A 16,982-nucleotide genomic window follows, 5' to 3' on the forward strand; every position below is an offset into this window, starting at 1 on the left:
TTTTTTTTAATCAGACTTGGCTTGGGCAAGGCGAAGCTTCTCCCTCTCGACGAGCAGCTTTTCCCTCTCCACCTGCAGGAGTTGCTCCTGAGTACGCCTCAGCATTCTAACTTCCTCCAAAAGCTGACGCTGAAGGGAGACCACGTCCACTGTGCTGCGTCTGGGTGGGGCAGCTGTATGAAAGGTTTCTGAGATTAGCTGTGATAATGTCCATAACCAATAAATAGATACATCTACACTAAACACTGACAACAGCACGACTCGTACGGCTATGAAGAGGTAATGCAGCTACAATAAAAACGGGGAAACTTTCATTTCCTGGGTGAAACCAGTGCAAGGTGAATCTGGTAACGTTTTGTGTGAAGTTTGAAGAGTAATTTTTCCGTTTCAAACGGAGGAGATGAATACGACGTGAAACGACACAGACAATGCAAGACTTATAAAGAAAAAGTAGGTTTTCTCATGTGAGAGAACTTGGGAAGTATATCTTATAAATAGGATATATTTGTTAGTTCTTTTGCAGGCTGTTACTTGCTACTGAATCAACCAGATGGCAAAGCATAGTAATGTTATAAGCAAAGGGGCAGAATAGATTTTGTTTTATGTTTATAAATGTTCTTTTAGACTACCTCGATGCATTGGTATCCCACATTGTCCCACATTGTCCCACACAAACGTAGTCTTTGACCCACATCTGGTGAATTGGGATCTGGTCACCCTACCTGAATGGGCCCAATCTTATTTTGAATTTTGACCGTGGCACAAATGCAGACAGAAATCGGCTTTAGGAACCGTTGAGTTCGTTGAAATCGAGTTCCGGCTAATTTGGATGGAAACACAGCTTTTCATTATTAACACAGCGTCAGTGTAACTATTCCTCTAGAATCTGTTCTGGGGCTCAGGGTTACTCAGGAACTGATCTGAGCCTAGCCCTATTCATAGAACTCATTTACCCACAATCCACCCTGTTCTGCTGCAGTGAGCTACTCCTGAGAGCTGTGTGTTTACCCAGTAGCTTCAGCAGTGTCCAGGTACACCTGGCAGTGGTTGTGATGAGGTCAGGTGGAGGTGGTGAGACATGTGTTCCCCCCCTCCATCCCCTCCAACACCAGTCTTACCCCAGTTGGTCCTGATGAGGGCGGGGTCCAGGGGGGTGGAGATGTCCTCGATGCCTTTCAGCTGGACCACACACTCGTACCTCCCCCAGTCCTCCTGTGGGACGGCCTTGAGGTTGAGGTCCACGCTGACCTGGAAGGTCCCGTCGTGGTTGGGGAGGACCTCCCCGGGGTCCACCTGCTCATGGAGCTCCTGGCCGTCTCTCCTCCAGAACACCACCACCCTGTCAGGGTAGAAGCCTGTAGCATGGCACACCACTGGGGAGGAGGGGCTCCTCTGGAGCAGAGACACCCGCGGACGCTCTGGAGAGAGAGAGGGGGGGGGAGAGGGAGGGAACGAGAGAGAGAGAGAGAGAGGGGGGGGGGGGAAGAGAGAGAGAGAGAGAGAGAGAGAGAGAGAGAGAGAGAGAGAGAGAGAGATTATTTCATAATGTAAACACATGTTCTTGTCATGTAATATATATATATAATATATATTCTATATTTGATATTCTTCCATAAAGCTCTGACCTGCGTCCCCTGCGGGGGGGGGGGGGGGGGGGGGGGGGGAGAGAGAACAGTGACTCAGAGACAAGAGTCTGTCAACGCCCAGCAGGTCATGTGACTCTACCTGTTCTCTGCAGAGTGCTCTTCCCATAGGCCAGGTACCTCTTCAGCCAATCAACACACTCCTTGGTGAGGTAGTTCTTCCTGTGTTGATTCAGAGCTCTATCCTGATCCCATCTCAGTTTGGTGGGGACAGCCTGACGTACTGGAGCGACCCAGGTCAGGGTCTTCAGGTCCAACGCTATGAAGTCCTCTCCATCATAACCAAACTGGTGATAACCATCAGTAGAATCATCCTCATCATCCCACTCACAACCACACATGAACTGAAACATGTGGGCACCTGAGAGAGAGAGAGAGAGAGAGAGAGAGAGAGAGAGAGAGAGAGAGAGAGAGAGAGAGAGAGAGAAAGAGAGAGAGAGAGAGAGAGAGAGAGAGAGAGAGAGAGAGAGAGAGAGAGAGAGAGAGAGAGAGAGAGAGAGAGAGAGATTAGATGTAATTTAAGTAATTTTTTCATTAACATTAAATACACACGGCGCCACAACACAAACCATATGAGCATTACTATAAGATAACTCATTATGATCAATAAATGAAACCACAGAGAATAAGAGCAGCCAGAGTCTTTGGACGGATGTGCCTCTGCCTCAGGTGACCCGCGGGCCGTTTGACACGGAGCCTCTTCAGAATACACCCCTACACTACCACCATTTTTTTTCGACATTTTGCCGTTGTTGACGGCGATGAGGCGATGAGACGACTGAGGCTGTGGGGTCAAGGGGCCGCTGGGCCCAGCTACCACTAGTGGCCCTCTTCTCTCTTGGCTCATGATAGGCCTCTGATCTTTGTAAGCCCCAAACTAAACATCACATTGTCTGGGGCCTTCGCCGATCGGGGGGGGGGGGCTATCATGGGCCTATCATTAGTGCAGCTCATGATAGACCCCCGATCGGCGAAGGCCCTGGGGCTTCAGCCCAGGCAAGACCGGGCATTAAGGCGGCCTTCAACGGGCGGGGTGGTGTGTGTGTGTGTGTGTGTGTGTGTGTGTGTGTGTGTGTGTGTGTGTGTGTGTGTGTGTGTGTGTGTGTGTGTGTGTGTGTGTGTGTGTGTGTGTGTGTGTGTGTGTTTAGGAGTATGGTGAATCTTTAATCTGGGGTTGAATGATGGATATCTCCATGTGAGAGGTCAGACAGTAGATATAAACTTACCTCCTGTCTGGTTAAAGCGCTGCTTGGCAATCCCAATGTTGGCTTTGAAGGTCTGCTGGGCACCCTGAGCCTTTCCAGTGTTCCTCTCCAGGTAGTCAGGGTCATCTCTGATGACCTGCTCCATCCAGTCCTGTATGGGGACTACTCTCTGGATGTTGCTGTCATAGTAGTTAAACTGAACTTCATCCACCATCCCAACAGCAACAAACTCTGGGAAGGTTGTGAGTCCAGACGACCCCGTGAGGAAATACTGCATAGAGTGAAGCACTGTAGACAGACAGACAGACAGGTTAATACGGTACATCACTGTAGACAGACAGACAGACAGGTTAATACGGTACATCATTGCAGACAGACAGACAGACAGGTTAATACGGTACATCACTGTAGACAGACAGACAGACAGACAGACAGGGTTAATACGGTACATCACTGTAGACAGACAGACAGACAGGTTAATACGGTACATCACTGTAGACAGACAGACAGGCAGGTTAATACGGTACATCACTGTAGACAGACAGACAGACAGGTTAATACGGTACATCATTGTAGACAGACAGACAAACAGGTTAATACGGTACATCACTGCAGACAGACAGACAGACGGGTTAATACGGTACATCACTGTAGACAGACAGACAGACAGACAGACAGGTAGCTGTACATCACTGTAGACAGACAGACAGACAGGTAGCTGTACATCACTGTAGACAGACAGACAGGTAGCTGTACATCACTGCAGACAGACAGACAGACAGGTTAATACGGTACATCACTGTAGACAGACAGACAGACAGACAGACAGACAGGTTAATACGGTACATCACTGTAGACAGACAGACAGACAGACAGGTTAATACGGTACATCACTGTAGACAGACGGACAGACAGGTTAATACGGTACATCACTGTAGACAGACAGACAGACAGGTTAATACGGTACATCACTGTAGACAGACAGACAGACAGGTTAATACGGTACATCACTGTAGACAGACAGACAGACAGACAGGTAGCTGTACATCACTATAGACAGACAGACAGGTTACGACAGACAGGTTAATACTGTTCATCCCTCTAGACAGAAAGGCCCTGGCCCCTCCCCCTGCTCTATGGCTCCCCCTGTCCTATGGCTCCGCCCCCTGTCACATGGCTCCGCCCCCTGGCCGTCCAGGTAATGTAGGAACCTTCAGTATGATCTTATAGACATCCAAACATCTCACTGTAGCCCACAGCGCTGGCTGTCCAGACCGTCAACTACAACACAACCTGCTGCCTCTCAATCATTCATGCTGACATGAATACTAAACTATTATTTGGATAACTATTTCAATGTTTACGATTGGTAAACATACCAAGTATGTTGTTGAATTTCCTTCTTTGATTACTACCTTCACATTGCCATCATTGGAATGATAATAATTAATAATAGAATCATATAATTTAATATTTCATAAAAATATATTGATAGCAATGATAATAATTGTAGTGTGTCTGCAATATGTGAGCGTGTGTGTGATGATTCCCCAAGAACGTTGAAAATGTATTAATAAGATAACTCTGCGTGTTAATATAATACTTAGGGTTGAAAGTAGACTTAAAGTACACATCGGATTCCTTCCTAACTGAAGTTTAATATTTGGTTCTGATAATAGACCATCGAACCAGTGCGCTGGTTTCGTTGTCACAGTTTAACCCTAAATAAGTGTTCTTATATTAGTTTAAATATTCACAGTAAAAGATTAATCATGTTGTGGATTAATTGAACTCATTTGAGAGGATAATAAAATGCTTTTCAACAAAAGTAGGGAATCTAAGCGTTGTCTCTTCAGGGACCATAATCAAACCTTTTGGTAAGATCGTTTTGAAAAGTGAAAACTGTCTTCAGTCTTACCTGAGGACACACCGTGACCAAAGACCAACAGCAGCAGCCCCGTTAGCGCCTTCATATCGATGTATTCAGAAGAACAGCTCGATGAGATTATCCACAGAGACGTGACTCCGACTCGAGCATCAGACGACTGACCAGAAAACCAGAGACGGATCACAAGGGAGAGGCTGGTCTAGACCAATAGGAATTCAATTCGGCTCTGAAGTGAAACTCAAACACACACACACGTGTGTGTGTGTGTGTGTGTGTGTGTGTGAGTGTGTGCGTGCGTGTGTGTGTGTTTGGCATCGGTTGTAAAAGAGTTGATACCATGGACGGGAAAATGTAATGTCAACAGGAGAAATGCTCGGGCAGTCGGTCAATCAGAGAAAACCCAACTCCGGTTCCCTTCAGCTCTGCAAGAGCAAGACGGTGAGAAAACGATGAACTACACCCCACCACAGGAGGCCCTGCTGGAGCTCCGCAAGACACACCCGTCTCCTTAGTAAGAGTACACGCAAGAGGAAGAAATGTAAAATGCTAAGCTAATAAGTCAACTCTGGACCTTTTTCTTTTTTCATAAAGTGTGGAAGTAATGAATTAAAGCGGTCTCATTTTATTATAAAGTAGACTAATTGCTTTGTTGGTTTTTTAAGTCCGGACTAATTTACCATTTGTCATTGCTGTGTTTGCAGGGTGGGGGGGGGGGTGTAAGGGAATGGAAGTGTGTGCTAGGTGTATGGATGTGAACATGTGGAGGAGGGGGTGACGTGGCGGATGCTGAGGTAACGTGAGAAAAAAAGAGGCTATGGGCATTGGTAAACCTTATTTCAATTTAAAAGCTTTGAGAAGCTGGTCATGAAACACATTGAAGCCTCCGTACCGCCATCATTAGATCCTAATCAGTTTGCTTACCGGAAGAACAAGTCAACAGAGGATGCCATTGTCATTGTGTTACACACTCTACTAGAACATCTTGAGCACAGGAACACGTATGGGGGACTCCTTTTTGTTGACTTTAGTTCAGCCTTCAACACTATCCTGCCAAACAGACACACACAGCAAACTACACAAACTTGGCCTGAACACCACATTATGCAACTGGATATTGGACTTTCTAACACACCGCACACAACATGTCAGGATTGGCAGGTCTCCCCCACCCTGCCGGGGTCCCTCAGGGTTGCGTGCTCAGCCCACTTCTCTACACTCTTTTCACTCATGACTGCTGCTCCTCTTCCCCATCTACCCTCATAGTGAAATATGCTGACGACACAATAGTACTTGGCCTCTTCAGAGGAAGTGATGAGAACTCATACAGGAGGGAGGCTGAGAGACTGGGAGAGTGGTGCGGTGATCACAACCTGGTTCTCAACACCACCAAGACCAAGGAAGTGATCATCGATTTCCGCAGGGCCAGAAAACAACAGCCACTCTCCACTCCTAATCGGAGGGGAGGAGGTAGAGAGGGAGTCCAACCTCAAGTTTCTGGGCGTGACTGTGGCCGACGATCTGTCCTGGAGGACCAACATCCCAAGGCACAACAACACCTCTTCTACCTACCCGTTCATGTTAAGAGGAGCGTGGATCCATCACTCTCGGGAAACTAGGCCCTGGTCCGTTTTGTATAACAGAGAGATATGGGTTTGATTAAATATCTATACACCTAGAAAGCAGAAAACTGTACAGACCGGACCAAGGTCAGTTACCTCCATGCAACCCAATATTTGGTTAAAAAGGAAGAAAAAAATTATGGCAAAATATGAGGTAAGTAAAACTATGTAATCAAATCACCTAAAAATGTAAGGTGTGAGAAATCTTTAGTCGACATGTTGGCAGAGATTCTCTGTCAACTCTCGTGTTTGACGCTCGCTAGGCTTTGAGTATGAAAATATCAGAATTGGCTCCTTAGCACGAATCTCAGCACCATCCATTAGGACCAATTATATTAAACAGAACCAAACCTAAAATCCAATCTTTGGATGTGTGCTGTCCATGGAACACGCTGGCGTAAAAGGACCTGAATGGGCCTAATCTTCGCAGGAATTTTGACCGTGGCGGAAACGCAGACCGAAATCGGCTTAAGGAACCATTTGGTTCCTTGAAACCAAGTTCCGGGTAATTTGGGTGGAAACACAGCTTTTCGTTATTAACACAACGTCAGTGTAACTATTCCTCTAGAATCTGTTCTGGAGCTCAGGGTCACTCGGGGACTGATCTGAGCCTAGCCCAATTCATAGAACTCATTTACCCACAATCCAACCTGTTCTGCTGCAGTGAGCTACTCCTGAGAGCTGTGTGTTTACCCAGTAGCTTCAGCAGTGTCCAGGTACACCTGGCAGTGGTTGTGATGAGGTCAGGTGGAGGTGGTGAGACATGTGTTCCCCCCCTCCATCCCCTCCAACACCAGTCTTACCCCAGTTGGTCCTGATGAGGGCGGGGTCCAGGGGGGTGGAGATCTCCTCGATGCCTCTCAGCTGGACCACACACTCGTACCTCCCCCAGTCCTCCTGTGGGACGGCCTTGAGGTTGAGGTCCACGCTGACCTGGAAGGTCCCGTCGTGGTTGGGGAGGACCTCCCCGGGGTCCACCTGCTCATGGAGCTCCTGGCCGTCTCTCCTCCAGAACACCACCACCCTGTCAGGGTAGAAGCCTGTAGCATGGCACACCACTGGGGAGGGGGGGCACCTCTGGAAAAGAGACACCCGCGGACGCTCTGGAGAGAGAGAGGGCGGGGGGGGGGGGGGGGGGGGGGGGGAGAGGGGGGAGAGAGAGAGAGAGAATGAGGACATGCACCGTGGTGTGCTGAATCGATTCCGTCTGTAAAGTCACGTCACACACTGACTCAAATATTGATGTTTAGTTTAAGTTTAAGGGTCCGAATGCCCTTTGTCCCTTCAGAGACAGCGATTTATTTACTGCACAGATTGCGTTGGACAGCCCGGCCCTGGGAGTATTATGGGATGCCGCCCCCTGTGTCAGGACTGTGGCGTCCCCCCGCTGTGTGCTGGCTCCACAGGAGCGTTTGGACCGCTCGCGTAGGGCGCTGAAATGGCCAGCAGCGGCCCTGGGTGGTCGTGTTGGGGAATGAAGAACCCCCGGACTGGACCCGCCCTCACCTGGGGAGGACAGAACTGAGACGCAGCTCCGTGAGCTGCTAAACACGCGTTGGAGCGCAACGGCTTCGTGAGGCCGGGGATGCTCCCCAGCCTCCCGTTGGTGGTGCGGGTCAACGTGGGCGTGTGTGTGGAGGACGGCTGGTCGAGGCAGCCTCACCTGGCCGGGTCTGACTGGAGTCTGGGGCTGGTGAGGCGGCACACCTGTGGTGCGTTGAGTAATCAGAGTGCAACAGGTTAAAGCAGCCGTCAACACACACGCAGAGAGTTCTCCTCGGTGGAAACATGGAATGAATGAATGAATGAATGAATGCATTTTATCGGTCATAGCCAAAGGGTAAGGGCAGAAGCTTCAGCTTATATCGAGTAACAAACAAAATGTCATACGTACAGTGTGTTTGCATATACATGCATACACTTACCTACATAAAGACACATACACGCCTACATATACCCATTAGGGTCAATACTTCTATCCCGTAAATTTCCACCATAAGATTGATAATATCCTAAATAAAGATCAAATCAAATCAAATTTATTTTATTTATTTATATTTATGGATGATATCCATAATGAGAATAACGCTGTTGATCATCATCACCCTCATCAGCATTCTCATAGCGTGATACTACCGGTACCAGGCCCTGGATCAGTACCACCAGACCTCCACAATGCACCGGTCCACCAACACCCCCACCCTGGGCCCTTGGCCTGCAGGAGCCCAGCAGAAGCCCCCTAGCTGGAGGGTAGACCGGACCTGGATGCAGTCACTTCTTAGAAACATTTTCAAATTTAATGAGATGAGACATATCAAACTGTAGATAAGATTGTAATCGTATATTATTGATCTATTATTGGGATTCTGGTCACTAAAGATCACACACAAAAGGCTTTGGTCTCTTCAGTTTATGTACAAATACTACTAAACTGAGTACTGCTACTTTGTGTGTACTTTGTTTTATATTTATTATGTGTATATATACAAATATGTACAGTATGTATGTAATACATACTGTATTACATGGTAGATGTCAGACATTAGATATAAACTTGCCTCCTCTCTGGTTAAAGCGCTCCTTCTGAGTCTTAAGCATGCCTTGGAAGTCCTGCTGGTGACTCACTAAGTATCCAGTTTCCCTCTCCAAGTAGTCGGGGTCATCTCTGGTGAGCTGGTTCACCCAGGCCGGTTTGGGTACAATTCTCTGGGTGTTGCTGTCAAAGTGAAAAAACTGAACCTCATCCATCGTCCCAACCGCAACAAACCCTGGGAAGGAGAGAGTCCAGACGACGCCATGTAGGAAATCCTCATAGTGAATCAGACAGACAGACAGACAGACAGACAGACAGACAGACAGACAGACAGACAGATGACGCTCACGCTTACGCGTGTTCCCGACAGCGACCGCTCATGTGCACTGCGTTGGGTATCGAAATCTTCTTCACAGCAGGTTTTTTTTATCCGATAAAAAGCAGTCAGAACTAAACAGAACTTAGTAGGATCAGTTTCAAGTTCGAACGTCTTTATTTCCTTGTAGCCTTTCACCTACTAGCTTTTATTTAAGAGAAGCACATCGTATGGCCACTGTGTGGAAGGCTACACATGCCCTTATCTAGAGCTGGTTTACCAGTACACAACGTTTAAAACGGAGCAAAGTCGATGGCAACAGACGGCTACAACGTCAATCTACAGTGAAATATGTGATATGATGGTTGATTATTTTGTATTGAGTAAAACTTTCCTGTTCGGTCATGTTCATGAGCGTCACCAGTAAACCATACGTCATCAACTGGGCAAGTCTTTGGGAAATCTGGCCCCAGTTGCTGAACGGAAGCAGAATCATAAGAGCGGCATGAGGTGTCGTTCACGAGAACTTTCTGACTTCGCGAAAATGTTTTCCCCATAATTCCCAGCGATGTGAACGCACCATAATACTGTACATCCCAGCAAACAGGTGTATGGCCCCTCCCCCTGTCCTATGGCTCCGCCCCCTGGCCGTACAGGTAATGTGGGACCCTTTAGTTTATCTAAAAACATGATTTAATCTTAATTTTTAATTACTTTGATTCTAAATTCAACAGGAAATTGGCGGGAACCCTCAGGTTGGATTTGTTTGTACAACCTACTAATGGTTAAACAAGAAGAGTGGAAATGGGATTAAAAGTATATTTAAACAGAATCACTCCAAACTGAAGTTTAATGTTTAGTAGCGATAATAGATTATATTTATTTGATTCATGAACAACTTCATCAAATGAATATGCAAAGTCAATGATTAATCATGTTGTGGATTAACTGGTCGCATTTTGGATGATAAGCGAATGGTTTTCAGTTTTACAAGGAAATCTAACAACTAAATGTCTTCTATTCAGGGACCAGAAACAAACCTTTTGAAACGTTTGAAAAAAAACTATTGAATAATAGTAAACTATTGATTAATAGTCAACTATGGAATAATAGTTTTGAACAGGAATAACTGTCATCAGTCATATCTGAGGACACAGCGTGACCAAAGACCAACAGCAGCAGCCCTGTTAGCGCCTTCATATCATTCAGAAAGATGTAACGTTCAATTATATATAATGTTCAGCATATTTTTTTGCTATATCTAATCTTCATCCATGTATATGTTTAGATGTATACAGTTCAGCTAAATGTGTGTTGATATGTGTGTTTATGAATGTGTGGTTGAATGTGTGTGTCTGTGAGAGTGTGCGTGTGCGTGTGTGTTTTGTCTTTCAGCATAAGACATCTGATATCAGGACGCTAGTGGAGGAAGATCATCAAAGATATGAACTCTGGTCACACAAAGCCCAATAACTTCACTAAATGAAAGGACCTAACCTATAAACAGCGTATATTGAGAATATTTTCTGATTTTTTGGGGGATTATATTGTCCAAATAACCCCAAACAAGAGTACAGCGATTTTTACATTTGGAATAATATTTAATCCAATTCCAATTTTTTTGTAAAAATACAAAAAAAGACTATTCATGCTAGAGCAGCCTAGCTCGATTGTGCTAGCCGTTGTTGCAAGGTCGTGTTGCCATGGTTTCCAAGCATCAGTGAAAGATTAGGCAGGTTTAAGCCAGCTGAGTTAGTCAAATCTATCACAAATACAGCGATCTAATTGATTTACAATTTTTACGGATAAATGGTTGTTATCAAGATAAAGTTAAGTATGAATGTTATTGTTATTAAGCAAATATAGCATCTTTAGTTAGCTGAAGTCCCAAGCCTGTTTGTAAGGATTATAAATGAACTGCGATCCACTGCATCCTGGTTTAGGAAGCTGAACGTGAGAAGCCTCTTCATGATTTAACTACAAACCTAAACAGCAAGAAAGTACAAATCAGCATTAAACATTCAACACATTATCAATGTGATGTTGTACTGTTAATATATTACTGTGATGATGCACTGTTAACATATGACTGTTAATGTTAATCTATTAGTGTGATGAAGAACTGTTAGAATATTACTGTGATGAAGTACTGTTCAAATATGATTGTTAATCTATTAAGGTATGGCCACACAGAACGCATTACGCGCGTAACGCGCCTAGCCTGCCGCTTGATCATTGTGCGTCACAAAAATGGTTCAACGCACCTAACGCGCCTATACGGAGCTAGATGAGCCCGCCCTAAACGTATTGGCCCCCGCTACTTTTCTTTTGCTCCACAAACATGGCCGAGATCACCACCAACGCTGCGCTGTATTTGTTGTGGGAGTTCGAGGACAGTAGGAAACCCAAACGCCGTCGTGTTTGGGCGCATGACATCCTCCGTAGGCGCTCACAGCTGGGTGGGTTTCACCACCTCCTCCAGGAACTCCGCCTGGATGACGGCCGGTTCCAGACGTATTTTCGGTTGACTTGGGCCATGTCTGATGACCTGCTAGCCCGGGTTGGTGCCAGGATCTCCCGTCAGGACACCAACTACAGGCGCTCCTTATCAGCTGCTGAGCGTCCGTCCTCGTCTCTCTGCCAGTGACGTCGGGTCAAGCTCAGCGCTGATTGGCTATCGCGGATAAGCGTCACTCGTAGGAGCGTAAAAAGAAAAAAGAATTGAACTCCGCGAGTAGGTGCGTTGGGCCCGTTATTTAGGTGTAAAACGCCTAAATCTAACGCGCTTAACGCGCTCTTTAACGCGTGTAACGCATCTACACGCCTAAACCAATGGTTCCCGATGCAAAAATGCTGATTTTCTACGCCTCTAACGTGCGTAACACGTTCAGTGTGGCCGTACCTTTACTGTGGTGAAGTACTGTTAATAGTTGTATTACTATCGCTGTGATAAAGTAGACTGCAAATAATTATAAATGGAAACATATGACTCTGAATAAGTATTGTAAAGTGGTAAAGTACTGACTGTGGTCAGAGGTTGGGCCTCAGGAGCCGGATTCTGCCCCTCAGTGTTCTCAGAGCTGGTGTCAGAACCTGGGAAGTATCAGAATGGGAGGAGGTGAAGTCATGAGCTAGATGTATCTAGATCTACAGAGCTGTATAGTCCAGTGAGCTAGATGTATCTAGATCTATAGAGCTGTATAGTCCAGTGAGCTAGATGTAAATACATCTACAGCGCTGTATAGTCCAGTGAGCTAGATGTATCTAGATCAGGGGTGCCCAACCTTTTTTGACCCAAGATCTACTTTTCAAGTAGCCAACCTCCCGAGATCTACCAGCAAACCTACCTTCAAGCCGGGGGGGGGGGGGGGGGGGGGGGTAGAGAATAATTGTTGACGGGGGGGGGGGGGGGGGGGTTGTATCATTCCGTCTGCGCACGGCACCTTCTCAACGATAATCAATAATCTGGGTGAAAATGGTAGGTCTTAGCTTGTTTCCCCTCAGCCATGCCAACGTTTAGGAGTGTGTAACTACTGTTGACGGCTTTCAACTGCTGTTAACAGCACATGCGCTACCGCGCGTATATGCTACCGCGCAAATTTAATTTCATTAAAAAAATAAAATATTTTTTTTTTTTTTTTTTTTTTTTTTTTTTCTTCACCCCTTCGCGATCGACTTGGGATCTGTCGGCGATCTACTGGTAGACCGCGATCGACTGGTTGGGCACCCCTGATCTAGATCTATAGAGCTGTATAGTCCAGTGAGCTAGATGTATCTAGATATACAGAAATGTAAAGTCCAGTGAGCTAGAAAAGTCACCAAGGTCTCTGTGTTGTATGTGGCGTTAATCATAAGAACAGAACTGCAGTAAACACTCATTTTAATCACCAACTGGTTTGTGATGCTTGTCTGAATCTAAGGATCAAGATAAATGTTTAGTGTTGTAACAGCGGTGAATATCCTGATGTTATTATACTTTCATATTCTTAATGCCACAACATCTCAGTGGACATTGGAGGAGGTTCATCATTCAGAGGTGGAGAGGTTTCTACCACCGGACCACTAGTGGGCATAGCCGCGGGAACGTATTCTCAGCAGGGGGTGCTGGAAAAGAAAATCTCAGCCTGCACTAGACTCGCAATCGCAACATTGATAAAAAAAGATATATAGCAGCGCAGCTCAATTACACCAGTGCATGCGCGCACAGTTGAAAATCGATCGTTGTGTTCACTTCCTTCACACCATGGTTCACATCCAGCTGCTCACAGAACAAGTTTAGCGCACCACCGCTACCCTCACACTTTTTCATATAACCTTTTTTCAGCACTAGGTCATATGAGCATTAAATAAATGCTGCGTCTCAAAATGCCTTGCACAGCAGCGAGGATGACTCGCTTTGTCACGGGCCGAAACAGTTCGGAGCGACCACAGCCAGAGCGAACACAGCGGGGCGGAGTGTCAGGAATAGTCTTTGGTGTAGGCCTACACATCAGTACGGCCGATTGGCACTACTGTTTAGTGGCAATGCAGTGTTTTATTCTATGCCTTATTTATTTTCGTATATTATTTCAATGAATACAATTTATTTATTTATAAAAACAAGATCTGGGGCCGTATTCACAAAGCATTTTATCTTACCGCTAGGAGTGCTCCTAACTCGCGCTAAAACATTTTACGTAGGAGTTTTTTCTTAAAAGTTATTCACAAAGCCGCTGAGACCTACTCTTACTAAGGATAAATCTCAAAGAGTGAACTAAGAGTGACGCGCCGTTGCTATGGATTACGTCAATTCTCGTGCACAAGTTTAGAAGCGGTCAGTTCGGTGATTGGTTGTTCAGACGAGCCCACTGAATCACCGAAAAACAAGGAAATAGCCTAGGCTAGAAATGAATTCCTATTAAGTAGTTATAGTGCAGTTAGCAGAATACACGCATGATGACAATTTTGTGCAGACCACGATAATGACGTTGTAGCCTGCACGTTCAAGAGAGAGAGAACGCAAACAATAAAAATACGTAAAATCTAAAAGAAAATAAATGTTATGAACTACCCAAGTGTTGACTGATTTGTGCCAAGGTGTTTACCTAAAATGTGTTTTCAAAGTGATCCCTAAATGCCTGTCCACTCGGTTCCACACGGCCAAATTCCTTGTAATGTTGATCGCCATCATCATCATCATCATCATCATCATCGTCTGGCTGTGGAATGTTCCTCCGCTTGCAGAGGTTGTGTAGAATGGCACATACAGTGATTACTGTGCTTGCCCTCTCTGGGGTGAGGCGTATTTCGCCGTGGAGGACATGAAACCGACGTTTCATCTGCCCAATTCCTCTCTCCAGAACATTTCGTGTATGTTTGTGTGCTCTAGCAAAGAGCCAATACGATGTGTTTTACGCATAGGACTAAGCGTAATCTGCGTAATCACTTACATGTTACACTTTAACTGTGCTACCGGTTGTGGATCGAGGTAGGGTGTCTAGAGCCACGTCTTGCATGGATAGTCACTGTCACCCAGCAAGTGACACCCAACTGGTACATTTCAAAAAGCTGCCTCAGACCGCTCACCATTAAAATGCGCGAATCATGGGTAGCTGAAGATCCAGGCCACTTTGCAACAACATCCAGTAGGCTATGTTAAAATTTGCATCAAAAACAACCTGCGTGTTGATGGAATGCACTTTCTTCCTATTGACGAACACGTCCTCGTCTTTTGATGGCGCAATTATTTTTATGTGCGTCCCGTCAATAGCACCGACCACACCGGGCATACCTGCAATTGCCATGAAGTTGGCTTTGATCCTGTGTAGTTGTTGAATGTCCAAAGGAAAGTTTATGGCACGGCTGACTGATGGTTGCGATAATTTTAAATCGTCGGCATTGCAAAGTTGCATTGTCCCTGTTGCTAAATAACGTAGTGTGGCCAAACATTTTATTTCGGGACTAATCTGATTATTCCTGTTAGTCGGGGATGTTATTGCATCGCGCATTAACTCCACAATAAGTTGAATACCCTAACATTTCGTCTCGCAGGCATTTTAAGATTCTTTGTGAATAGGTCTTACTGAGTTAGGAGTCCTCTTGCGGACTTTTAAGCTCTCCTAGACTTAGGTGCTACTTTTAGTCCTAAAATACTTTGTGAATTGCTCTTAGTGAAAAAAGTTAGGAGTCCTAAATTTAAGAGTGACACGCCCATTATTTTTAGGAGTTACTCCTAAATTCGCCTATAGGTCATCCTACAATGGGGTTTGTGTTTATATTCGGACCAATACGGTACAGCGGGCGCTCACATGACGTTAAGCATTTCCTGGTGCATAATGTGACGCTTCAGAACCTAAAATCCCGTTTCTCCCCGTTGACACGACAACACATAACCGGTGTTTTCAGAAATCTCCACTTTGGCCGGAGTTTTTAGAAATGATCGTTTTCTGTGATAAGACAGGGCCTCAGACAGGGGGTGCTGCAGCACCCCCAGCACCCCTACTTCCCGCGGTACTGCTAGTGGGTGAAGACTACTAATCAGAGGAAGGGGACAGGAAGTAGGAGCAGGTGGAGATCAGGGGCCGTATTCACAAAGGATCTTAGGGCTAAAAGTAGGTCCTAACTGGCGAATTTAGGAGTAACTCCTAAAAATAATGGGCGTGTCACTCTTAAATTTAGGACTCCTAACTTTTTTCACTAAGAGCAATTCACAAAGTATTTTAGGACTAAAAGTAGCACCTAAGTCTAGGAGAGCTTAAAAGTCCTCAAGAGGACTCCTAACTCAGTAAAGGTGCGGACACACCAAAAGCGTTACCCGCGTACCACGCGTATAAAATCGGCAAGTTTTCCATAGCGAAGCATTGGTTTATGCGCGTATGAGGCGCGTACATGCGTTACATGCGTATAAGCAACATTTTACTTGCGTTGAGGCGTATGAGGCGTATGAGGCGCGTACATATACGTGCGTACATATACGCGCGTACATATACGCGCGTACATATACGCGCGTATATATACGCGCGTACGCGTACATATACGCGCGTACATATACGCGCGTATATATATGCGCGTACGCGAGGAGTTCAAAATATTGAACTTTTTACGCTCATACGCGTGATACTTAGCCGCAATAGCCAATCAGCGTGGAGCTTGTCCCGACGTCACTGGCAGAGAGTAGTGTCGCTTGCACAGAAGCATACGGCCGACATTTTTCTTTATTCTGGGTGGAAATAGTAACATAGTTACGCCATTAAACATTTCTAAATCCAGCGCAGCCATAGGCTGGGGGGGGGGGGGGAAGTTTTGGGCGGTCTCATCTACGCGCGTATGCGTACGCGCGTATCTGACGATTTTTGACACAAAATGGTCAAGCAACATTTTAGCTGCGTTACGCGCGTACATGGTACGCGAGGTACGCGCTTGGTGTGTTCGCACCTGACCTATTCACAAAGAATCTTAAAATGCCTGCGAGACGAAATGTTAGGGTATTCAATTTATTGTGGAGTTAATGCGCGATGCAATAACATCCCCGACTAACAGGAATAATCCGATTAGTCCCGAAATAAAATGTTATAAAAATTATAAGTTATAAAAAAATATATAGGCTATAACTTATAAAAAATAAAAATAATTGCGCCATCAAAAGACGAGGACGTGTTCGTCAATAGGACTGCACTATAACTACTTAATAGGAATTCATTTCTAGCCTAGGCTATTTCCTTGTTTTTCGGTGATTCAGTGGGCTCGTCTGAACAACCAATCACCGAACTGACCGCTTCTAAACTCGTGCACGAGAATTG

The 16,982-nt window shown here is 45.6% G+C and overlaps 2 protein-coding genes across 3 annotated transcripts in view; both read right to left on the reverse strand.

Moving 5' to 3' along the window:
• Positions 1-16,982, reverse strand: part of LOC115535457 (major histocompatibility complex class I-related gene protein-like) — a 26,895-nt gene continuing 9,913 nt past the window's right edge. Inside the window, exons 1-5 of one of the 2 annotated variants that reach the window (XM_030346702.1) lie at positions 4,767-4,923; positions 2,870-3,136; positions 1,726-2,004; positions 1,119-1,418; positions 1-173 (exon numbers count right to left, since the gene is read on the reverse strand). In XM_030346702.1, the coding sequence (XP_030202562.1) occupies positions 7-173; positions 1,119-1,418; positions 1,726-2,004; positions 2,870-3,136; positions 4,767-4,821 (1,068 nt within the window). In that variant the 5' untranslated portion in view covers positions 4,822-4,923 and the 3' untranslated portion in view covers positions 1-6. Of the gene's footprint in view, positions 174-1,118; positions 1,419-1,725; positions 2,005-2,869; positions 3,137-4,766; positions 4,924-16,982 lie in introns of those variants that run through there. The other variant, XM_030346701.1, reaches the window with a different exon arrangement.
• LOC115535460 (major histocompatibility complex class I-related gene protein) overlaps positions 10,459-16,982 on the reverse strand; it is a 23,885-nt gene continuing 17,361 nt past the window's right edge. The window contains exons 6-7 of the mRNA XM_030346708.1: positions 12,230-12,297; positions 10,459-11,189 (exon numbers count right to left, since the gene is read on the reverse strand). Coding sequence (XP_030202568.1) covers positions 11,178-11,189; positions 12,230-12,297 — 80 coding nt within the window. The 3' untranslated portion in view covers positions 10,459-11,177. The remainder of the gene's footprint in view (positions 11,190-12,229; positions 12,298-16,982) is intronic.

Source organism: Gadus morhua, chromosome 22 (genome assembly GCF_902167405.1).
Source record: "Gadus morhua chromosome 22, gadMor3.0, whole genome shotgun sequence".
NCBI classification, from domain to species: domain Eukaryota; kingdom Metazoa; phylum Chordata; class Actinopteri; order Gadiformes; family Gadidae; genus Gadus; species Gadus morhua.